The following is a 26,213-nucleotide window of genomic DNA, read 5'->3' as shown; positions in this document are numbered from 1 at the left end:
TACTGAAGGAATTTCATTTTCGGTAGATAATACCGCATTGGGCTGTGCTCGTAGGATGAATTTCATTCTTGGTGGATCACACTGTGCAGTACTAGGCTGTGCTTGTAGAGCGAATTTCATTTTCGGTACATTGTACTGGGCTAGGCTTTCAAACAAGATTACAGAACCAAACTTAATACTTATGAGGCAATTCATACCGATCTCTTATAATTAGCAATCATTTACAGTACGTACTATATTGCATGAGAACTGCTTACCCAAGAAGTGACATAAACATCGCGTATGACATAAACAAATGAATCGGCTGTTTTGCAGTTTTGAGGGATTTTATTTTAATATATAAAGTACTGTATGCTAGTTTACCTTTGTATACCTATTTTATATTTACGTACAAAAATGAAAATAATTCCAGTTGTACTCCGTTTCTTTTAGCAACTAAAAAACTGCTATACTACTTATTTTGGTTGTACACCTCAATCAGCTGATTTAGAGAATGTAGACATTAGCCTCGCCTACTTAAATGCATATGGAGAATGATCCGTCTTTTATATTACGACAACGACATAACATGAGGATACTACAGTATAAATTGATCCAATAAGTAATATGTCAGTTTTATCACCATTACCTGTACCTTAAATATAGTTATAATAACCTATTTGACTTATGCAAATGGGTACTATACGGCACTAGTTCATACATCCACATTTTGTATTTTGTGAATGGTAATTGAATATGGTAAAAACTGATAATACAGTTACTGTATAAAAATACATTAATGGTGATGAAACCATGGTAGGCTGTGGGTAAACACAGACAGTCTACCTACCTACCTAACTGTGCGTTATTTACGCAAGAGAGAAAAAGGAGTTGCATTTTTTTCAAAGTATATTTATGCATTATATTTGGTTACAAATATGGGGGGAAAAGGTAGATAATTGCCTTTTGCAGAAAGTTTTCAAGTTAAAGTGTGATTGTTGTTGTTTATAAGCATATTTAGTGTTTATGGTTACGTAGTGCTGTAGTGACAAAGTAAGATGAGGAAGGACACAGAGTGGTCCTTGAACACCCATGGATTCTTTTCTTGCCCTTATTTGGATTTCACCATATCCATCAAGGCCTTGGCTCTATTAATCTGAAAATTGAGGGACTGCTGTATATATTATATATATATATATATATATATATATATATATATATATATATATATATATATATATATATATATATATATATATATATATATTTTTTTAGTAATACTTCAATTATCTGGATCTTCATCATCCACCACTAAACATTATCTGCGAAAACCGGACCAGCAGCCAAAGATATATACTGTACTATTACTTTTCAAACATTGAAAAAAACCACTCTCCGATGGGTGGCAATGTTGCATGGCCTAAGGAAAATGTTGGTACCACTGCTTAACTCATGAAGATACTGAGACAGGGTTTGGGGGGTTGGGGAGGCATGGAGAGGTTTCCAAGGTGGGAGGATCAGACGGGTACGAAGACATCTGACTTCACTAGATCGTTTTTGTTTTATGTTTGCTATACTTTTCCCACATTTTATTAAAGGTTATGTACAGTACTGTATTGTAATAAAGTAAAAAATAAAAGGAGAGAGAAAGAGACAACAACATCTGAGGTATTGCTTATGCTGAAGCCAACAGCGCACACAAACCTTCACTTATTTTTGTTTTATGCTATTCTCATTTATATTTTTACTGTATTTTCTCATTTTTTATTTTTACAACCCAAAAGATAAATGCAACTGTGTGTATAGGGTATATACATATGCACACACTTCTCCGTTTTGGTCGGTGGCATCGAGACAAGTTATAATTAGCACAACATTTAGCCAACATCTACAAATTTGCATTTTAACACATTTTTAATTACAGATGAAATATCAACAGTGATAAAATATTCTCTTGTGCACTGTTATGATGTGTGACAATCATAGCCAACTAACTTGTAATGAAATGCTGTACAGTAAATCAAGCAAAACAAAAAGAAAAATGGCAACAAATGATACTGCACTCAGAAACACACGCGAACGCACACAAAAAGCGAAAAATGTGTGTAGCAACAGTGACATCAACACTGACGAAATGCCACGTGTAGATGTAAACCTACACCCACAAGCATACAAGTAAACCTTCCATGATGTTACGAGGTGAAATGAAAAAGCATTAACTCCAATAACAGAGAAAATTATCAACTACTTTTTAGTAGTGTCCTGACAATAAGTTTGCTTTGGGCAGTTGTCGCTGAGAAATTCCATATGCACTAAAGATGTAAAAACAGGGTGTTTTATACAAATAGAGTTTCCATGATAGGGCAAAATGGGTAAAACAAATGAAATATGCTGTACAGTATATACTCGTGTATCATTCGATCTCACATATCGTGTGACCCTTAAAATTTTGTCCCCTAAACGTTACTTCATTGTATATCTTGTGTATCATGCAAGTTGCATTTTCAATAGCCCAGATAATATTAGGCTAACCTCTTTTCCTCAGTAACCCCATCTTCTTGTTAAGTATAAATGAAAATAAAAAATGGGTAAAACATGGGCCGAAGAAACCTTAAATAAAATGAAAACTACTGAGGCTAGAGAGCTGCAATTTTATAAGTTTGATGATTGGAGGGTGGATGATCAACATACCAACTTGCAGCCCTCTAGCCTCAGTAGTTTTTAAGGTCTAGGGGTGGACAGAAAAAGTGCGGACGGACAGACAAATAGCTAGCTCAACAGATTTCTTTTACAGAAAACTAAAAACGGTCTTTACTTACTGAATGAATTTCATTTAACGTAGATAATACTGTACAGACGAATTTCATTTTCAGTGGATCATACCGTACTAAGATGTGCTTGTAGATGTAATTTCATTTTTGGCAGGTTGTACTAGATTTACTGACCTACGGATTATGTAACAATTCATAACCATCCCTTATAATTAATAACCACTTACTATATTGCACGATCACCACTTACCAAAGAACTGACATAAACAACATTGAGTAAAACACAAACAAATGAATTGGGAAACAGCTTCTTTGTGATTTTGATGGATTATATTGTAACAATAAAATCTGAATACCCATTTTACACATCTGTATAAAAAAATAATAATTCTAGTAATACTCCATGTCTTTTAGCAAGTAAAAAATAATTCTCCTGATTATTTCAGTAGCAGGCCTCAATCAGCTCAATCTGAGAATGTAAACATTAACCTGACCTGCTTAAATGCATATGGCTTCAGCTCAATTTTTTACACTACAATGATGATTCAACATGATAATAATACAGTATAAAAGGTTTCAGTAACTAAGGTATCAGTTTCATTACTGTTACCTTCATCTTAAATACAGCTGCAATAGCTTATTTGACTTATGCTAATGGATACTGTAAGTGTAATCAGCAGCCTAAATATGTATATATATAAAGTAACTTGAATGAACAAATCCTGTACATTTAAGAACAAATTCCAACTAAAATACAAAAAGATGGTTACTGCCATGTTAAACTATTGTTATCAAATGTGAATGTTTTCTATTTAAATTTAGTATATATATAGAAAAACAACACACATTTTTCAGCAAATCTTATTAATATAAGATCTCTGCAGTATTCTCTTCAGTGTTCCTGCGGACATTAAACAGAGCAGTGTCGTAACATGCACATCTGCTTGTATTTATCAGACATTCAAGTAAATAATCATCACAGTACTTCATCTCTGCAGCTCTTGAATTTTGCCTCAAAAATAATGTAAAACTGAAAACAGTCTTTGTCTTTCCCCCTAAATAACAGAGGGTTAACTGGCGAAACAAGGAAAGACACAAAACTGAAGTACAGGGGGAAGCTACATAGAATGAGAGTACAGGAAAGGTCCCTGGGAGCTGAGTCACATGACATGGTGTTAACATTAGAATCTGATGAAGAAGGACAAAAGTTTAAAATGTAAAAGAATGGTATGATGCAGAGAGGTCTGACCATGAACCATAGGCAAAACCAAGACTACGGGGAATGGAAAGGAGACAAAGAAAAAAAGCACAACTTGAGAGGTGGTATGTGGATGCTGCAGAAGAGATGTAATGGTAAATTCAATATTACTCACAAGGTGGAGGGGGATGCAGATTTATGATGTACAGTACGTGGAATATGATTAGAATTTATATATGCTAGGCTGCCCAAACTCCTACCCCTATAAAAATGCTATACTGTTGCACTAGTATAAAATAAATCTAGTGAAAACATGTTTCACTTGAAATATACCACACTTTGAAAAACAGAAATCATTTCATACGAGTTGGAATAGCACAGTGAGGGTGCTAGACATACTGGATGCTGAAACAAACAAGACTAATGCTTCCTCATCTAAACCTGTAAGCATAGGTTCATTGTTTACAAGGTGACTGACCCGTCATGCCCAAACTTTACCTGTACTGGCCTTCAACAAGCAAAATGTATCACTCAGGAAGCTAAACCCCCACCTCTCTCTTTCACTTACCTACCCATTAAAGTCAAACAGTATAGTACTGTATATGTAATGTATGCTCCAACATCAAAAAATACAACAACGAGCTTGACAATTCCATTCCCATCAAAACACTTATATTGCTAGGTTCCATACTGCCGTGCTCATTAGTTTTCAGTGCTAATTTGTAGTTTTTTACAATTTTTTTCCAGCACTGTTTATGTATTTTGCAAAAGAAAATAACTTAACAAAAAGTAAAGGAACATACGACAAAAAGAGAAAAGAAACAGAAAGGCATGCAATAGGATTTCTTTTGCCACTTTCACTAGAACATGTTACGAACAAATGAATTGAGAACATTCCCGTGTATAACCTACAATTTTACACAACAGTATTATGGACAATTACCACAAGGAAGAGAAAGAGAGGAAAGAGACTGACAGACAAGCTTTCAATACGACTCCTAGATACAATAACCTGGACATGTTAAGGAAAAGGAATTGAGACTATTTTCATCTATACACGATGACTTACAAAACATTAGTAATGACAGTTTATTAAGCATTACCTTTATAACAACACCATATAACATTAAATTAACCAGCACACAAACACTTTCGAGCTCCTTGGCCTGGCTGAGTCGAGGTTAATAAAACAGTATTTTTCTCTCTCCCCCTCTTGCTTCTTCACTCCGTTACTACTTAATCACCACTTTGCGGCATGGAAACATAAACTTTAGATAAATAAAAATACCATTTTAAGCTTCTCAGGGGCTTGTAATACCACAGATGGTGACTGGAAAAAGTGCAAATGTATGCATAATGCAGGTTTTGGAAAGTATGTACTGTAACAGAGGGATTATTGTTAAAGGCTGCGAAATATAAGTGATCAAAAGCAATTTTGTTTCCTGAAATACATATGAAGAGCAAGTGGGGAAGAGAGGGATGAAGAAGACCATGTTATGGTAGAAGGGCAGACACAGGAAGAGGCAATACACACCTGATTGTGAATCAAATACAGATACTAAGAAGGCAGTTGAAAAAAATTATCATTAGGAAGCAGAGTGCTAGACAACAGTGAATGAAAGTATCCCATATTTAAAATGCAGCAAAACTTAACAAGTGCAAGGTTGATCCTACTGTATGTAGGAGACTTGGGCAATTACCAAGTAAAAGGGGAACATTTTGAAGAAATATGACTGCAAAATGCTAAGATTCATGGCTGGAGTGTGTTGGGAACATCAAACTACAAATGACAGCTGTGGTGTTCAGAGGTTGCTCAGTCAAAATGGAAGTAGAGTAAATATGAATTAGTAGAAAGAAAATCAGCGCAATGGCCATGAACATCACTGAGAAGAGGTAATGACGGAGACCTGAACCGAGCAGAAATTCAGACAGAAAAATACACATGACAGAGGAGGGTGAACATAATTCATTTCAAGTCTAACCCAGTCAAGAGACATTCTGACACAGAAAAAGACAGCCTTTAATGTGCGTAGATCCTCTTTTAGCATTGTTGAAAGTCTCGTTCATTTAAGTCACGTGTGATCGAAAAAATTTAAAAGGCAGCTTGAAAAGTGGTTGAAGACAGGTGAATGGTCTCTGCAGATTTTCCTCCACTACTCTTACATAGATGGAAGAACACTGAGGAAAATGTAAATTGTCCATGACAGCCTCCAAGTCAACAATTTTTCTGGTGCAAATGATGACCTGTGTATTTCATGATGAGCTGGAGCGAGGGAGGAGTGGAATGTCAGAACAAGTGGCCACTTGAGAGCTGTGACAATATCAAGGACAAGGATGATGAGGGAATGCAAAAATGGGCAGAAATGAATCTTGCTGCAAACATATTTCCATTTGAGAAACTAAACAGAAATTGGGGAAGATTTGAAACTTAATGGAAGATATATCTTTCATAAGTCTTCAGGAGTTTGACATAATTGAAGTATATGGCTCTGATAAAGCAACTGTTTGTTATTTACTTGAAATATACCAGAAATATTCAGAGGCAATAACAATAATTTAGCAAGGGGGATTACTTGAGTATGTACGATTGCCTCCTCTATTTCACAAAACCAACTAACTAAAAACTGTAGCCTTACTACCAAACCCACTTCTGCAATTTCACAACATTCTCTCTACACAACATACAACATACAATATCCGTATGTGTTCCAGCCCACATCAAGGTTTACCAACTAGTGTTTTACACACTAACATTTATCGTCACTTTTGCTGTGTTACCCACTGCCTATTAATTATAAATGGAATAAATCACTTTATCTATGGAGAGCCTTGGCTGTTCTTGTTAAGTAAAAACTGATGACTATTTATGACAGTCACATCAAAATTCCAAAATCTATCTAAAGTATCTATTGCCTGAGTATGAACACAAATGAGACAAAATATTTGCTCTTCAATAAAGTATGAAGTTACGAATGTAAATTACTTTTATGATGTATTTGTCAATTTCAAAAGTAAACATTATAGACATGCAAATAATACAATGTAGAGTGACATTTCCATGAAAAATAAGGGAAAAGCAACTTAGAGAGCAGAAAAAAATGTAAGTGATGCATAACACAAAATGCTACAAGGAAATTAATATCAGAATCAGGAAAACCAGTGCTACAAGGAAATTAATAAAAGAAGTTTTAAAATACGGCAAGCATACTGAGTAACCAAAATCTCAATGCTGAGAATTTCAGAATTGCCTAGAGCAAACAAACATTTTATGAAAGTAAAAATAAACTAGCAGTTTCGCAAACTTTAAATTACAAATATTTCCAGTGTTGTAAAGCAAAGTTTAATGGGCAATACTGTACAGTAATTATTAATGTCCACAGGAATTACAGAGCTTCATTACTGGTTATCTTAAATAGCATTATCATACTAGAAAATAACAAGACTCAGATATTTCAAAACACAAATGTGGCATTAGTTAAGATCAGTTAAGGAACAATAAGGTTCTAGAGTAACACTGCCGGGTATAAGTTGTTAATCATTAAAATTTCGTATTTTCTTTATGCTCTAAAACCTAATCATATTGGAAGATTCAGTAACAAAAATCCTTCAAGGAAAATACCTACTAAGCTTTTTTATCAATTTAAGCAATGTCCTCAAAACTTCTAGACAAAAGACAGAGCTGCAACCAGAGACATACAGAACCACAGCAAACGCTGAGTGAGAAGTGAGAAAAGCCCGAGAAATAGAAAAGCAACCACATGCTGATGAAAATTCTACTTAGACATACACTATAAGATCTGTACAAGAGGAGCAAATTCACTTGAGGGTACACTAACAAGAAGGGAGATTAATAGAGAAACCCAGACAGTCACAGGCCCTACAGAGAAAACACATGATCAGGCTTCTTGTTATACTTTCCATCTAAGTAAATTCAAAACAAGAGAATAGAATTAAAACATTTTTTAACTGTTAGTCACCTTAATGAGTTAAACACCATTTTCACTGGCTAGAAGAAGAGTAAAGAACTATGTAAGTCTAAAGGAAAAACAGGAACATAATGACCTGTTTTCTTAAAATTTAAATGATTAATCTACAACTATGTTGAGTGCTGCACTGACACTTAAAAAACAGACATTAAAATAACATTTCCACCTAGTTATTAATGCATCTGGGACAGTCATCACCTTTAGTGGTAGTTAAATCATTCCTCTACTTTCCAGACTTATCATAAAAAGTGAGTGGTTGGGCACTTCCTCTAAATTTTGTTCATTTTAACAAAACCCCCAATAATTTACAACTGCTTGAGTAGCTACTGAAACAGAGGAGCCTTGGATGCCCCAATGAAAGGCACTGCTGCTCCTCATATAGATGGCTCCACGAATTTTGGTAACACACCACAGCAAACTAAGGACACACCTGGAAACTACACAATGCTGTTAATTAACATTACCCTTTAATTAACATTACTCCTTTGGGGTAGCACATTTTTAATCCCATTTAAAATTCAAGAACTTTGTTTCACAGGCAGCATTACCGACAGCTGCTTGCTTGCTTAACACATGGATATTAGCAGCTATGCTGTGGAGATCCCAGTTGTCTCCTTAGCTCAACGTGAGTACCAAAACTCATGAAACAAACTGCAAACAGCTCTCCAAATCACCGGGGCACTTAAGGTAAGAACAGGAAATTGGGTGATTTTTGCATTGGACTGATGACTGATATTAGAAGTCACAGGTTGTGTTATCAGGTATCATGAAATAAAACCAATAACATCAGGTGTATTTGCTTCATCAACAAGTCGTAGGTGCCAACACCTAACTGCTGTGTTCTTGAAGAAATAGAATACAGTATTGATAATGGGGATGAGGACGAGTATAAAGGGGCACTCTTCCCTTTCAAGTACAGATTGCCAAAGAAATGTGTATTTAGCATTTCTCTCAGGAATGTCTCATCTGAGTCAAACTCAGCTGTAGTCTGGACAATCGAGGGTTTCAGGAGGGAGAGAGTTACATTTCTGGATAGAATTCCCCTTTGGCATCAAGTACTGAAAACATTTCAGGTGTCACCCGGGGTTATTCTAGAGAATATGTACTCCTCCTCGGAATGCTTAAATGAAAAAGTCAGGAGTTTGAAACCAAAAGAAGGTATCTCTGGCTCCTTTCTCCACAAGATGGCCAACTGCTTGCGTGGCTCATTTGTAATGACACTTTGTAACTCTTGCCATGTTTGTAACTCACCTCTTGTGGCCCACCTTTGAGAAAAACCCACCAATCCTCATCAGTCTGAGTTACTAACATGGCGATAACTAATTAAGCTGGGAAAAGTCGCCCTCTTTGGATATGCATGCTGCTTACTGCTAACTTGGCATCCTTTACAATGTTTTATACAAGAAGACTTAGGTTGTGATATTTCAATCTAATGCTTCACTTTGTGAAGCCTCATCGTGCTGTCATGCAGGAATATGGTCATTATAATCATTTAAGACTCAAAATCTCTTCTATGTTAACATCATATACTGAGTGCCCAATGAATCACTCTGTAAAAGTTGATATTCCTAGGGCAGAAAAAAAAGACATGCCAAACACATGTTGTATTATACATTGTAAAGAATGCCAAGTTAGCAGTAAGCAGCATGCATATCCAAAGAGGGCAACTTTTCCCAGCTTAATTAGTTACTGCCATGTTAGTAACTCAGACTGATGAGGAGTGGTGGGTTTTTCTTAAAGGTGGGCCACAAGAGGAGTAACTGCCAGTAACAAGAGGTGAGTCACAAACATGGCAAGAGTTACTAAGTGTCAGCACCAATAAGCCACACAAGCAGTTGGCCATCTTGTGGAGAAAGGAGCCAAGGGCTATTGTAACAGCAGTGGAAGATCCTTGGGAAGATGCAGCAAAAATGCTGAAACTTGTTGAGGTACCAGAGATACAAAACTAAAAAAACAACATAAGAGGCAGTGTAATGCCTCACCAATCTACAATTTCAAGATTTTAGTCTCACTTTGGGAGTATCGTAATTATACCCATACCTCCCAACTGATGAAAAGTTGCTGATATTAAGTGGAACGAGAGGAGTTGTGAGTGACTATAAAGAAATCTGGAACGATTACCTAGGCCATAAGAAAAGTGTAGATTAATGAAGAAGTTAAAGTGACACACCCCACCAAAGCTACAAAGCTGAAAGAAGTGGGGTGGTAATGCCCCGAGAGCAACTAGTGCCACAGGTGTTTCAGCACCTGGTGCTGGTGAGAACACTAACAAAACCATTGGGGTAGAAGGGCTGTGGTCAGCAACTGGAGGAGGAGCTAAATCCCTTGGCAGATCCCTATAAGTATATACTTTCTCTGCTCCATCTGCCTTAAATGTAAATAATTTCCATATTTTTTATAATTTTGCATAGAACTTGGGAGCAGTGACACCCATAAGGGAGAACCACACAAGGCCAGTGACAGTTCAATTGCATCCTAAACAAATGTGTCCTAGTCAATTGCATCCTGGTCAGAGGCATCCCTCAGCATCTGCATATTGTATTACAGTACTGCATTCCAGCCATGTCCCAGTATATGTACTGCATATTTTATGTTAGATGCAATTACTTATTACTATACCTTTGTATCCTGAATATTTCCATACCAATATACTGTATGTATACAGTAGTTCATATTTATCAAAAAAAATTCTATTAAAAAAGTAATTGCAGTATGCTTTTTATTAATAAAAAATTAATTTATAAGTTCAGACTTGAAAGGTAAGCATGTCGTTAGCAAACCTTCATAAGAATTGCAGATTTTTCTAAGAACTGTAACATGCAATTAATGATTTCTTGGCTGGATAATAATCCCTCTTTGACAGCAATTTTCTTTGTGGCCAAAGTTTCCTCTTTCTTCAATGCGTCTATCAATTTCCAAACAGACAGGTGCTGACTAGTAATTGAATTCTGGACAGCACTACACCACCCCTCCAAACTATTGTTAGTTCTACGAATGTCATTCTTGTTAAATCGTGAACATTCCATGATGCAATGGAAAAGGTTGCTGCAGTCCTGTGTTCACTTCTGCCTGTTGCTTGACCAATGAATGCAAGTTAAAAGTATGCAATGAACTTGGAAGGTAAGTCATGGTCTTCACTCAGATTCAAAAAGCCTGCTGCCACACCATTTACTGAACACATCTAATCTTTAAACTGGATTTTTGATCCTCATTATATTGCCATTTTACACCAAGGTCTCAAATTTTCTTAAAGGAGGATTTTGACAAATGGATATGTTCCTGCAGTACTCTTTCTTGTTTTCAGTTCAAAATCAGTCAGCTAAGATTTGGGATTAAGTTGAGGGTGAGTCTGCATCAAAAGAGTGATCAGGATGTTATGTTTCCTTAGTCTTATTGGGTAGAACAAAAACAAGTGGAACACTGAATGCACTACAGTATCTTGGACATTGATGCAGTGCATTTGGTAAAAGATTTGTGGGCAAATTTTAAAAGTGCTACCTACTGCTCCAATTATGAAAACATGTCAAGTCAACGAAACCCTCTTCAGATGCAAAGATGAGCTGTTCAAATACAACCTTCCCAAAGGGGGAGGAGGTTCTTTGTTAGTTCAGCAGTTCTCTACACTGAATATCTGATTTTCTTGCAAGCTTTATGTTCCTATGAAAGGAATAAAATGTAAAAGTATATTTCACCAACATTCCAAAACATAATTATTGCACCTACTCCTGTGAATCATCCTGTGTTTGGTAATCATACCTAACACTATGTGGATGTTCTTGTGTACGTGGCTCAGTCTGATTGAGTAGATATTAGGCTTATTATATATAACAATGGATTTATTACTAGGTAATAGTTATATATAATGGGATGCAAATGACCAGGGCACAAAAATATCATAAGCAAATGCTCCAGATAAAGACTTGAGTTGCCCAGGATGCAAAAACAGTACCCTAAAACCCAAAAGGCCAACACTAAGGGGCCCTAAGACTCAGATGTTGATGAAATTCCCGTCATGAAACAAGATGGAATTCTTACTACTAAGTAAAAATCACTAAGCAAGAGCCGAGCCCTTCCATGTATGAAATGTACATTCAGGGATACATACTCTGGGCCCTGCATCAACTACACAGCAAATGGGGGTTCTTTACACTAGTTATGAAGCAAATGAAGTGTTTGTCTAGAGCAACACTGCATCTTTGTTATGGCATTATAAAAATATCAAATACCACAAATATCAAGGTAATAACTGTACGATTTTTACCATTGCCAATATCAACAGAACTATACTATTTTCATGTAAACATTTTTATGATAAGTGTAAGAATATGCTACCCCAAATATGGAAAGCACATAATGCAAATAAATTCTTACTGAAGGCTTGAAAATTCAGTAAACAATGGGAAGAAAAAAAATCAGGTTATAGGAACTGACACAAATAACAATACTGTACAGTATTATATAAGTGGAGTGAAAATGGTTAGATCTTCATGCAAATAAACTAACAGAAACTATCATCAAGTGTACTAAATCTCATTCTATATCCAGCAATAACCAGAGTTGACTCAATACAAGAATGAATCGTAATTAACCAAATCATCTGAAAAAATACCAATGCCTTATGAAATAATCAGTAACAATTACCAGAAGCTATTTAGGGAAAAACAAGTGCATTTATAGTAGTCAAAACCTGCAAAAAAAAGGGAACTTATAGAAATTAACCAAAGTAGAAAAAGCCCACTAATCATTATTTAATTAAATGTAAGAAAACTATACACAAATCATCTGCAAAGCATAAGGAATACTATTTACAGGAAAATAGCAAAAATTATGATTACTAATGATCACAAATACTGGTGTATTCTACAACAGACATAGGGAATGACTTAACTACCACCAGATGCATAGCTGGTCAGGTGGAGGTGTTGTTCTTTTTATTCTGTAAGTGCATCTGTGGAGCACTTAATGCAAAGGATTTAACAACTGTAAATTGATAGCACTGAGGTAAAATAAAGTCAAACTAACTAAAAGTGACTATGAATCTTTCTAACACAAAAAACCCAGAGGAAGTAACAAGAAATGCACAAATGCATGTTCACTGACTGTTGCCACATCTGTGTCAGCTGAAATCCATAGGTAATATTAATTCTGAGCATTCCAAAAAGCCAATCAGTTATTTATAAAGGTCCACTGTAAAATGTAATACAAAAATAAATCAAAGCACAACATGACTGATGTTGCGTTCCAGTTGTCCTGACCTGGACAATGAGTATAGGGCACTTGCTAAGTATTTCTCGTTGCCAGGCGCAATCTCAGCCATGTAAGTAGGAGGACCAATGGGCATTAAGGCACTTGCGACATTGAGCAAAGTTTCAATATAGTTTATCTCTTGCCACTGATCGTCAGAGAGTTGACATCCCAGAAGCATTGTGTCTATAGCTACTTGACGATAAGTGTCACGGAAATGGTTCCTATAGTATCTGTAATGACAGAAATACTGCAATCACCTTTTAAGACAAGCAAATCCCACCATCTATGCCATATTTGTGGGGAGGATTAAATATATTATCACTCCATTTAACCCTCAAGTTTACTTAGCACGCTGTACTTGTCCAAACCCATTAATGAAACTCTGATGGAAAATCATAACCCAGTAAAATTATATTGGAGAATTGTAAAAACAAATACCAGAACTTTAAAGAACTCTGTAATTCCTTCAAGCAAAAAACAATATGCCTTAAAAATCTGAACATGTAGTGTATAACTAAAAAAATATACACAAAACATGCAAAATGTAAAACTGATTACACAATCATCCACTTATGATACAAAACTGATTGCAAAAAGCTTTCCACCCAGGGAATCTGACAAAGAAAATTAAACAACCAAGCCTTCACATTCACTATCTTCTGTCATCAGCATCTCACATAAATAGAACAAAAACGATATTCAACTGTGACATTCTCTAACAGACTGATAATTCCTTCCCAAAGGTATTCAGCAACATGAATTCTAAAATCTCCCCATACCTGGAAAAATGATAAAATTTAATATAACTGCAAAATTAATTTAAAACTCGAACTAAAACGGCAGAATTATTTCTGAAATTTCTGCTTAAACAGCAAGGGTAACAGAAGCATTACCTAGCTTGCTAATGCACTGAATCAACATGGGTGGTATCTCAATACCCTTGCCATCACAACTAGGAACTGGCCTATCACATAAAAGGGTTGGTTTTAATTGCAATAATTCTGATGAATCACTTAAGAATCCTTGGAATTTTACCTTATTACAAAGCAGTGTTTTAATCCTTTTAAATTTTGCCAAATTCCTTCTTTAAATCAATAACCTGGTCGTCTATATACTGTACGAAGTTTTCATTTATTTGGATTAATCTTGTACAAAATTGCTGTTATTCTGCTATGGAGCCTGCCAGTAAATCTCATTTACAGTATCTGTCACTCTTCCATTTATATGGAAAGATAAACTCTCTTTGGTGGAATTCTTTCCATAAAAAAGAATTTATTACATCTAAGTTGCAAAGTTACTCCAATATTTATGAAGAAGTCTTGAGTTGGTGTTGAAATTAGGTGTTGGTCACCTAGAGGTATTTTACTCCTTGAGGTGTTCCTTGGTAAATCATTTCTTGTTGCAAGGCCACATTCTACTCAGGTTCTACTGGGCATGATCATACCAAAAGACTGTATGATGAGCTGATACAACAGCAACCTTTGTCTTGATAAAAACATCAGAATATCATCGAAAGCTTGATGAAATTCTTGCTCAATAAACAAAGTTTGAGTGGCTAACAAGAAACACAAAGAATGACTTCACATGAAGGATCAACACAGAATCAAATGCTACAAACCTCCCATCATCAAAGACCATGGTTTGGGCTACGTATGAGAATGTAACGTCCCACAAACTAGGAACCCCTGCATCCCATATTGGCCAAAGTCCTGTACCCACCTACAATTTAGCTCAACACTTCAGAGAAATAAACACATTACATGCTTGACTGATACAACCTTCATTCATTGGCAGAATCTCTTAAGATCAAGAATTCAGCCAGTAATGGTACTATTGTCTCTACAGATGATGAGTCCTTATTCACAAACACAGCCAACGAAACTACTGATGTAATCCAAGATCAACATCCTGGAAACTGCCCTTTATGAATTACTTTCTTTCTTTCTTTCTTTGAATCTTCAGCTGAAAACCCCTATGGACAGAGTCAACAAACTATAAACCCTAGAGAGCTCCAAACTGAAATCAGCCTGTAGAAAGGAACAAGTTATAGGATAAGGCAAAAAGTAAATAAATCCGAGGGAATAGAAAATAAAACCAATACACCTGAATTCAGGAGACATCAACAGAAAGCAAGATAGAATTTGCTTCTCACTTCAGCAATGGGGGTCAGAAGATTCAATGTCTGCACCAAGACAAACTATTCAATATTTTCATTTTAATCAAAGTAAAACTCCTAGCAAACTGAGTAGCATTACACCCAATAATACGAAATGACACACTTTTTCCAACAGCGCCTGCCTAGTGTTGCAAGCAAAAATAGCTAGGTCAGGTAGAGAAGAGTGCATAGGATGTTTGTCAATGTAGTACATTTTATTCATAATGAACTCACTTTATGCCTATGCCACAAGTCGACATGAGTTGGCAAAATTAACTTGACTGATGACATAGTTCTATCCTAAAGTTTGAGACGAGAGGCAGCACCTGAAGATCGTGCTACAGAATGGTACTCCAAACAAGGAAGAAGAAAACATTTCCACAACATACCAACTTTTAGTTACATCTAAAATCTTAAAATGACCCACTGACATTTAAAACACTATCAATCTATATGTGAATCAATATGCAAAGGCAAAAATTGTTCTGAATTGACTAACCATCATACTTTGATTTTGGAAGAATTAAGCTTCATGCCCTGAAGCATACTCCACTCACTCAAAGATTCTGCAGCCACAAACCCAAAGTGTGGAGAAGGAACAGCATCTGTAACGGTAGCATCATTGGCATATGCGGTCAACTTGTTTCTCCAGACCTTGCCACATGTTACTAGTATATTTAATAAACAGCACAGGGCAAGAACACTCCCTTCAAGAATACCAGAAATGATATTTCTAAAGCTACTATACTGGCAATCAACAGACCCTTTGGGTTCTGCATATTATAAATTCATTCCAAATATTAAGAAATGAACCACCAATTCCCCATTGTCTTAGCTTGTAGATACTTTGTAAGTGCTTTATGATTCCCATGGTCAAAGGCTGCACTAAAATCTAAACCTAGTATATGTGCCTCTCCACACTCATCAAGAGCACTTTCCAAGATGGTAGATACTGACAAGAGTGCATCACAAAAGCTAAATTACACAGATGCTTAGAGAAAAGTTTCTTAAAAACTTTACATACAGCAAGGGTAACTGAAATTGGTCTATATTCCAAGGGGAATGAGAACAGACTTAGTCCCTTAGGTAATGCAGCCTTCATATACACAGAAAACTTGCAAGTCCAACTAACTTCCTGAAAATAGTAGTAATCTTAGGGGCAATGAAATCAGCAGTCTTTTTAAAAAAGACTGCAAGGATCCCATTAGTGTCTATGCCGCCATAACTGTCAAGCCCAAGAATTGAGTTTTGACTTATCTAGATCTGAAGGCCATCAAACACAACTCAAGATCTAGAAAGCATGACTGAGGCATCACCAAGGACTTACCACACTTTGCTCACAACACTTTAGCTGACAGTTTTGGTTTCAGTTTAGGGTAACAAACAGTAGTTCCATCAACCTCTACCAGGGGAAGCATGCTAGAATTAACTCAACAGAGTGATGACTTAAGGGTAGGCCACCACTTATGGTCATCACCACTAGAGAGCAAGATCTGCCAAACTCGGGTGTGGGTTCAATTACTAACTGTTCACACCCAGAAATAGTGGAAAATCAAAGCAACAACACTATGATTATCTGTGGCAGTAACTGGCCTCAGCTATTCAGTGTGGCGAGAACTGTAATCTCCAACAAAAATGAAACAAGCAATGAAATCACCAGTCCTTTAGAAAAGATTGGAAAGATCCTGTTAGCATCAAGGTTGCTGTAGCTGTCAAGCCCAAGAATCAAAGTTTTGACTTCTCCAAGTCTGAAGGCCATCAAACCCAACTTAGGATCTAGAAAGCATGACTGAGACAACACCAAGGACTCACCACACTGTTTGCTCACAAAGACTTAAGTCCATAGTTCTGGTTTTTGTAGAGGGCAATAAACAGAAGTTCTGTCAGCTCTTACAAGGAGAGGCATGCTAAAATCAACTCAAAGAGTGATGACTTAAGAGTAGACTGCCATTTATAGTCATCACCCCTAGAGAGCATATCCTTCACACCCTTATTATAAGCTCTCACCTCTCGCAGAGACACCCTGAGCTCGACTTCTAAGCTGAATCAAATTATAACATAAAAAGTCCAATCAATTGTTCATCCATAAATGATAAGCTTCTTACTTTTCTTTATAGGCCAGCTTACACTCAGCATTAAACTGACTGATCTTTATGATAAAACTTGAGGATTTTAGAAGGAATTCTCACAACAATGGTGCTACAATGATCATTTAAAAGCTCAATAATTTCCAGACTTCTATTAGTATCAATCAAGCTCTATAAGATCACACTGATACCATCCAAATTGGCCTAGGATTTCAGGTATACTCTTCTTAAAAAGTTAACATCAGGAACAACCTGACCCATGTCCACATTAACCTTAATCAGACTATGATCAGATGAACTCTCCAGCAAGCATACTCTAAAAGATACAATCCCTGCAACATCTGTGAATATCCAGTTAAGCTGGTTGCCAAATAAGGTGTGTGGGTTCATTTATTAACTGTTCACACCCTGAAATAGTGGAAAATCAAAAGCAGCAACACCGTGATTATCTGTGGCAGTAACTGACCTCAACCATTCAGTGTGATGAACATTGTAATCACCATCAAAAATGAAACCAGCCTTGAGGTCAGCTTCCTGAACTACTATCATTCTGGTAAGAAAGCAGCCATAAATAGTCATTCAAATCTGGATTCATATTTCAAGAAAAACAATGATTTATCATTTTTCCTAAGACTTTAACAAGCTGTATTTCACGACATCCCTATTCACACAGTGGCATGAGATGCAGAGAGTGCCTCTCTTAATGCCATTCTGCAGGCCCTTGGAATGGCATTATGCTCAAGTAAAATGGGCTTCCTAAATCTTGGAATCAACAATTCTGAAATATGTCACAAATGAGACACAAGAGTTTCAAAACAAAAGAGAATACACAACATCCAAGTCATTTTTATTATCAGATAATCCACAGACACTGTTATATAGAATGTGCCATTTCTGTGAATGGTCCTGTGTATAATGATTGAGTTCAATACTGCTAGAAAGAAGCAACATCATGCATAATATGCATACAGGAATATTTTCACTCTTAAAAAACAATAACAGAAATAATACATACATGTAAAATCAACAATGAAAGGTATATGACCATAACAAATAAAATTATTACTTGAATTAGAATGATCAGCTGGGAAGAACTGGCACACCCAACAAGGGCAAATACATCCCCAAGTGTGCCAGACACTGGAGAAAGAACAGTAGCAAAGGTTTTGAAAGTGAAGTCACAAGAGTAAAGATAAAAAAGAAAATGAAAAGGATAATGTAACCTCTTGCTAACTCACCAGGCATCCTTGGCCCTCTACTAAGCCTGCCCAACGCACCATCTGAAAAACAAGAGGAAGAGGGAACTGACAGAAAAGTGTGCTCGAGTGTACCCCCAAGCATGGGAACTCCAGTCCAAGACAACAGAAGACTCCAGTACAAAGGCTATTGCACCATCCAGGATTGAAGAACAATGGTTTGTTTCAAAGTGGCCTTCCCCTAGGAGAGATGCCTACCATGCTAGAGAGTCTCTTCTACACACAAGAAAGTCAGATCCGAAAAGCGTAAGAAGTTTAGGGTGTTCGGTAAGCACAGAAAAAAGTCCGTGACCAGAGAAGGACCCAACAACAGGCTATGCTGGCCAGCCTAAGCAGGGGCCTTAATCTCTCCAGTGGCAGTATCTCAAATACCTTTTATCACCTGTAAGGTTACTAAAAAATTTGTTTACACATAAAAGAACAAACTTGGCTTCTGTGTAAACAAGGACAGTAAGTGGTCTTCCACATACAAGATGACTACCATTAAAGCTTTTGTAAGGAGAACTTTAACCCACTGTTCCTCATGGCAGGGCACCACCAAAAATTGGAACATATCTCCAAAATGTTATTATTATCGGATACTCAAATAAGCCAGTCAACAAGTTGATAGTGCATAGTGCATTGAACCAGTTGTATGAAAATAGTGCAAAGCCATAAACTGCTCCTGAAAATACAATCAAGTTACACTATAAAGAAAGGATACCCTCTAAATATCTAGAGGAGGAGAACACCACCAGAAACATTTTCACTGAAAATATACTGATCTAATCCAAGCTAAACATCCTTGGCGTGCCACCCTTGTATCCAAAAATACGGTGTCACAATGAAATTGCCATTAAGTGCCCTTTTTGCTAATTTCTAGATGGATGTATTAGAGGTGCATTGTCTTCTCTCAAACCTACAAACCTCACATCTAAACATGATATACTGATGATAGTTTAATACAAGCTATCATGTCTATGAAGTCAAACGTTTCAAGATTGTAGCTGCCTCAATTACACGGATTCTGCAGCTATGGCCAGCTACCCTTCTTTGATGTCCTCATCTCCCTGACTATCAATGGCTTAAAAACCTCCATTTACACAAAAAAGACAAAACTCAGCCTCTGCTTCAATGGGGTTGTCAGCTTAAAAAATTTGTTCACACAAAAAACACCAAACTTGGCTAAACTGTCTAAACATGGACAGTGAGTGGCCTTCCACATATAAGAGGACTACTGTTAAAGCTTTTTTAAGCCACTGTTCCTCATGGCAGGATACCCACCAAGAATTGGACCTTATCTCCCAAATGTTGATCAGTAATGGATACTCATTTATAAGCAGGTCAGCCTCATGTAATCAGATCAACAAGTTAATACACATTGCAGTGAACTGTGGTATAATAAGTGAGCAACCACAACCTACCCCTGGATGTACCATCAAGTAATATTACACAGGAAGGATGCACACTAAAGATCAGCTGGATAATTGCACCATGAAAAACACTGACACCAAAAATGATGAAATACCACTGTTAAAACACAACTGAACATCACTAAAGATTATCAAACTGCCAAAACAGGCCTGATTATCAAGCACAGCTCATCTCCACCACTGAGGGATACCCACAAGCAGACTAACTGGTACACCTATTGAAATGCCCCTTTTGTCAAAGTCCTGGCTCATACATGGGTATGTAAAACTACAATAAAGTAGCTAAGAGGATCTCCTGTCATGCATAAGAAGGGTAGAAGGGTCTATAAAGAGCCAAAGGCAAGAGGTGCACTGAATCAACATTGTAAGGGATAAATCAGTAGTCAATACAGAAATAATCAGAGCAGCCCCAGAACTGAGGCTCCCACAGCTGCTTGTGGCAATCCTAATTCAACAGGAGAAGCCCCAACACTGAGAGATGACACAAAAAGCTTTCCACATGTAAGCAACACCAGCACTGCTAACAAACTGAGAGTCTCCTCTTGACCAATTTAAATACTTGCTGCACAACTCCAGCAGCTGATTCATCACACCAGAAAAGTAACCAATACCATACCTGCCAAATGGCAAGGCTGCAACAACATAATCATCACAGCTAAACAATAAATCGGTTTACAAGAGAACCTCACAAGCCAACCAGAGAGCAAGATTTTATACTTAACCAATAAGTGGGCAGCTGGCAAGCATCATGCCCCCTATTGACCACCCTCAATATAAGGAGCCAAACTCGCCATTACAGATCACACCTCTGAACTCTCCTCTTTTGGCATGATAATGCTCAGCACAACCTGAACAGAATGTGGTCTAAAAATGCAAGGAACAACCTACCCAAGGAACACCTCTAGGAGTAAATAACCCACAGGTGACCCACACCTTACTGGCTAAAGACTTCCTCATAAAGATTGGAGTTGCTATGCAACCTAGATGTTAAAAAAACATTCCTCACTTCACAACATGCTTGGACTCACGACCAGCTCTCCTATCAGTCAGTATTATACGCAGTACAAGAACTATACTTATAAATTGCAGCTTCCATAAGCAATTGTAAGAATGCCTGTCTGTCAAGATGGTTGTTTTATTCTATATTTTGATAAAAGTTATTATCACTTCACAATATGTGATTAAAAATAATCATGTTTATCAATAAATACATTACAATACACATTTACTAAAGGTTTCAACCTACGATTATACTGTACACTGCCTAAGATCAAGTATGTGGCGTGTTCAGATGGTGTATTTCCTAAATTTTTGTATGCCATATCATATGAATAAAAGTAATTCTTTTGCCTTTGTATGGCGAGTTTTTTTCTTTTTCCTTTTTAAGCAGCAATTCTACTGTAGGCTCTTGCTGCCAAGCAGTCAATTCTCAGCCACTGAAATTTCCTCAACCTTCCCCCTCAGCCCCTCAGAAATCCCTCCTACCCAACATATGCCCTCCTATCTTCTCTCCCTCCAATGGTTAACTCAGAGAGGGTCAACGAATTTATGTGCTTAAATTTCTAGAATACAATAAGGTATACCTGTAGTGTACTGTAAAACTAGGCAGGCAGGTGAATTTCAATACAGTACAGTACTTACCAAAGGACAGTAAATTCTAAACTTGGATAAACTCTCTCTCTCTCTCTCTCTCCATGATTTCAAAATTCAAAAGTAATGTAGACAATACCTACAGTGCTGTAAAATAAATCACTCAATACACTTTCTCTCTCTCGCTCTCTCTTTGCCTTATACGTGTACTGTATATGTACTTCAGTGTACATAACTTCTGTACCAACCACAAGAAATCATTTTAACACCCAACATATATAGACACTGTAATCATAGAATTTTTAAAAGAATTTGACAGTAAATGTAGACAAATCTTACAGTACAGTATTATGTATATTAAACCAAGGATAAACATACTGTATACTTTGTCCTCCTTAAATTCTCACTCCCCACCCATGGGGACATTGATTAGCCAATCAGCACAGCATGGCATTCAACCCTTTGCAGACTGGTATCACCTAACGGAGCTTGGTGATCATACAGGCTATATACTTGGCCAAAATCTTTTGCTCGGCGCCCATCCAGATCAAAAGTACTCACCAAAATTATGGGCATGCACTTCTCTTCTGCAAACTGGGAGCAAGTAGGCACAGACCATAGAGTGAGAAGACAGATAAGTGAGGTGCAGCCATATACCAAACACTTACGGATATGTATGGGGCGAGCCAGTACAGGAAATATTTAAACAGAAGCTACTGAATGTTGTAACAGCCTTAGATCTTTCATCGACAAAATATCTCCAGATACCAATTTGTCAGAAATAAAAAAAATTCAATAACTATTTGGGTGCTATCAAAGTAAAAGAAAGCTATGCTGACTAAAAAACTTCCACCAAACTTCACATACTAAAGGGCCAAGCAATCCAAAATTTGACAAAAAACCCACTATCTAGTGAAAATCAGTTCTGTTGTGGCGAGTGATGGCCAATGCACTGGCAACATTCATAAAAAATGTCATGTCAATATTTGCAATTAAATATCTTTAATTGCTAAATTACTAATTAGGGTGATGCATCACATGTCCGGTGATGATCTCTGAGCGCAGATGTCACATCACTGTCTTTTGGTTCACTGCTGAAGTTTTTATACAGGGTGGGGCAAATCAAATGCCCGAGTTTTGATAGGCTATTAGGAAAAGTAAAACAATACTTCCAGAATTATTTGTTGTTTTATTTGAATCAGTATACAATGCTGTTTGTGTGATCACTTTTTGAAGATGGCATCAGGAAGATGGTGCCCATCTGTAGCGATGCACTGTTCCCGGCACGCCTCATCTCTCGGAGGGGTGATGTCGAGTGGCCCCCCCGCTCACCTGATTTGAGCATTTGCCACTTCTTCCTGTGGGGATATCTGAAGGAGAAAGTGTTCAGAAGTCGGCCACACAATTTGGAAGAATTGAAGATGCGAATTCGGGAGGAAATTGCTGCAATACCCCTTGAGATGTGCCGAAGAGCAGCCGAAAACTTCAGACATCGCCTTCAACAGTGCATCGCTACAGATGGCCACCATCTTCCTGATGCCATCTTCAAAAAGTGATCACACAAACGGCATTGTATACTGATTCAAATAAAACAACAAATAATTCTGTAAGTATTGTTTTACTTTTCCTAATAGCCTATCAAAACTCGGACATTAGATTTGCCCCACCCTGTATTACACTGTACTGGCATTCTTATATATCTGGCAGCCTTCTCCATCACTTCCAATGTTATAGGTGTACCTGCTACTTTAAAGTCTTACTCATAAGTAACTCACAAAATTTCACAGGCCCATGTCACTTGCTCCTGCAACATTAGTCAGTCTTCAAAGCTAATATCTCTAAATGTCGAGCTTCAATCCTTAAGGACACTTACTATTTATGCAATTTTAATTAACTTGGTGTTCACATGAGCTATTTAAAAGTTCTATAAAACATCAGATTGATTTTTTAAAATTTTAAGGCCAGTATTTTTTACACATTTTTCCACTAATATTTCATGCTTATTTTGTGATGAAAAGTAAAAAAAATTATCAAAAATACTTGAGCACATTTGTTATATGAAAACCCATTAATCATAGTCCCTTATCATGTAAAACAGATCCCAGTTACACTAACTTCAAGAGTTGAAAAAAGAAAGGTCCCACCAAGTATACCAATCCACAATCCGCCTGCAACATTTCCCCTTCTTCTATGTAGGTCTAATTGCCATAGACATATGCCTGTGCATCTAAAGTCTACACTTAGTTCTTTCCCAGTTTTTTAGTGAGCTTCTCCTCTTGCACCTTTTTGCTTTGACTGACACTGTCTCATCACCTTCCCAACATGTTGCTGTGAGCACATGCTGTTCTTTTCTGGTATTCCTTTTAAACAACTGTTGCCTTTGCTTAGTCCTTACCAGAGATTTTAATTACTTCTCCAATACATCTGGTAATGTGTCTAGTACCTCCAGTTCTTCCATATTTTTAGATTAACATTCTTTGCAAGGTTATTTGCGATACTGAATTATCAGAACCACAGGTGAGGGTGAGAGTCAGGGTAAGAGTCATGACGGCTGGGTGCATGGAAGTAGGATACAATAGTGTAGGATAAACCATACAAAGATTAAAAGGTGCTGGACGGTAGCTGAAGCCGAGAATGCTGCAACAGTCAAGGGCGCAGGAACAGACATGTAAGCCAGAGTGGTCAAATACAGTGCAAGGGGCTACTCACAGTAATGCTGCATAAAGATTACACAATTGCCAACCAAATATAAAAAAAAAAAATAAATAACACAAAATACCAGGCATCACATCCTGAAAATGAGAGGAAATAAAAATGCATTACAATGATATCCATGAGTGGCCCACCACCGAAAACAGCTGAAACACTTAGTGGTCCTGGTATGATCAACAGCCCATCTTGACAGAAGAAAAGCACACCATAGATTAAGCTCGAATTTTCAGTTGACACTCTTTTTACAGTAACAATTGTCTTGTGCTTCGCTTTTGTCATTCTATTCATTCCTAGTTTTATTTTCATTTTTTGATCATTAGAATTAATGGTTCTTATCTTATTATTATTTCCCACTAGTACTAACATTCAGGGAAGGATGCTATCTTCATTGAAGCTTACTGAACTACAAGTCAGGGAATATTCCTACGTATTTACACAACGAATTTTTTCTTTTACACACAAACTGCGACATCCATTCTGTTCATGGTATACTGGTTGCCTCATGATCCATCTCTTGTCACATTTATTGCTATATTAATGTTTTCATTTCTTGCGTTATACAAATTGAGTTTCATGTTTCTGTTGATCTTTCCTGCTTGTGCTTGCCTTTGGGGAAAAACGATCTTGTTTTTGTTCTGTTCACGGTTTCAGTTACCTTGAGCTTCATTTCCATTTTCATATCTATTGTTATTTTAACATTTTCACTTCTTGGACTATGCCAAATGTCTTTATTGTTATCACTCATCTTCCCCCACTCATGCTGTCCTTTTAGGAAACATGCTATCCATACTTTACACATTGAACTCAGATTTTCAGACATTCTTTTTTTTATATTCACAACGAGTTATTCTTTACGCCTATTAACTTTGTAATTTTTACTGTATGTTTCGTTCGCAATCACAGTTGTCTTGTACTCCATTTTCAATAAGCAAGGAGACTGTTACTGTAATTCTGCCTTGGAGTTTTCATTTCACAGGACTGAAAAGCCAATAGTTTTTCAGAGTTTGCTCCATGCTGCTCATCTGTCAAGATTCTGTTTTTCCCATGGTGGGCTTGACAGTTAATGCTTCTGGTCTCCTCATCTTTAGTAGCACAGCAGTAGTGAATCACATCTCCACGTCACCTTTCTTTCTATATGAAAGGTTTTTTTGTGTGAACTTCCTTCTAAGGCTTGTCATTGGCTCAAATACTCCCTCTCCTTACAATCTTCTTGTCACCGCTTGTGGGGAAAGTTCAGGTTCTTCATCCTCTGTTCCTTCCTTCCAGCACTGGGTGCTTGGTTTGAAGTGATGGTACCTTTTCTTCTTGCTTGACTGGACCAGAGTTTGATCCCATTCACTGAAGTTGATTAATTTCTCTCAGGAATTCTGAGTGCCATGTTGGTCATAAGTTCATGTTCACCATTCCTCCAGTTTGCCCACTGCTTTGCTCTAAGGGGTGGTAACTCTCCATTCTTCATTGATGTCCTTTTAAACCTATTCCTGTGTCCTTGACATCTACCAGTTCTCTCTGATGTTTCCTACTTTTCAACTCTTTGCATGCCCTTGCCTACCTATATTCTTGGGAACCCATGTCCTCAGTTGCTCTCATGTCCTCTACTTTGGATTCTTGATTGGATCTTTTAGCCTCTAGCACGGTTGGATCCCATGTTTCTTTTGATGACTGCTGGATTTGATGTTTGCAATTGTTCAATGTTCTCTGGTAGCCTCCACTGTGCCAGAGTCCAAGGAACTACCTCACTGGTTTGTAAATCTACAGTGGAGTGTTTGCTACCATGGCCCTTAAACCAAGGAGTTTAAGCAATCACATCAGGAAGAGGC

The 26,213-nt window shown here is 37.1% G+C and overlaps 1 protein-coding gene across 2 annotated transcripts in view; it reads right to left on the bottom strand.

Annotated features, from left to right (window-relative positions):
* Positions 1 to 26,213, bottom strand: part of sp3 (spermathreecae) — a 157,092-nt gene that overhangs the window by 50,588 nt on the left and 80,291 nt on the right. Inside the window, exon 13 of one of the 2 annotated variants that reach the window (XM_067124118.1) lies at positions 13,190 to 13,411. The exons of the other annotated variant lie outside the window; for it this stretch is intronic. Within the exon in view, the coding sequence (XP_066980219.1) occupies positions 13,190 to 13,411 (222 nt within the window). The remainder of the gene's footprint in view (positions 1 to 13,189; positions 13,412 to 26,213) is intronic. 2 annotated transcript variants of the gene reach the window in all.

The sequence above is a fragment of the Macrobrachium rosenbergii genome, chromosome 22 (assembly GCF_040412425.1).
Source record: "Macrobrachium rosenbergii isolate ZJJX-2024 chromosome 22, ASM4041242v1, whole genome shotgun sequence".
Lineage (NCBI taxonomy): Eukaryota > Metazoa > Arthropoda > Malacostraca > Decapoda > Palaemonidae > Macrobrachium > Macrobrachium rosenbergii.
This window is presented reverse-complemented; position numbering and strand designations above follow the sequence as displayed.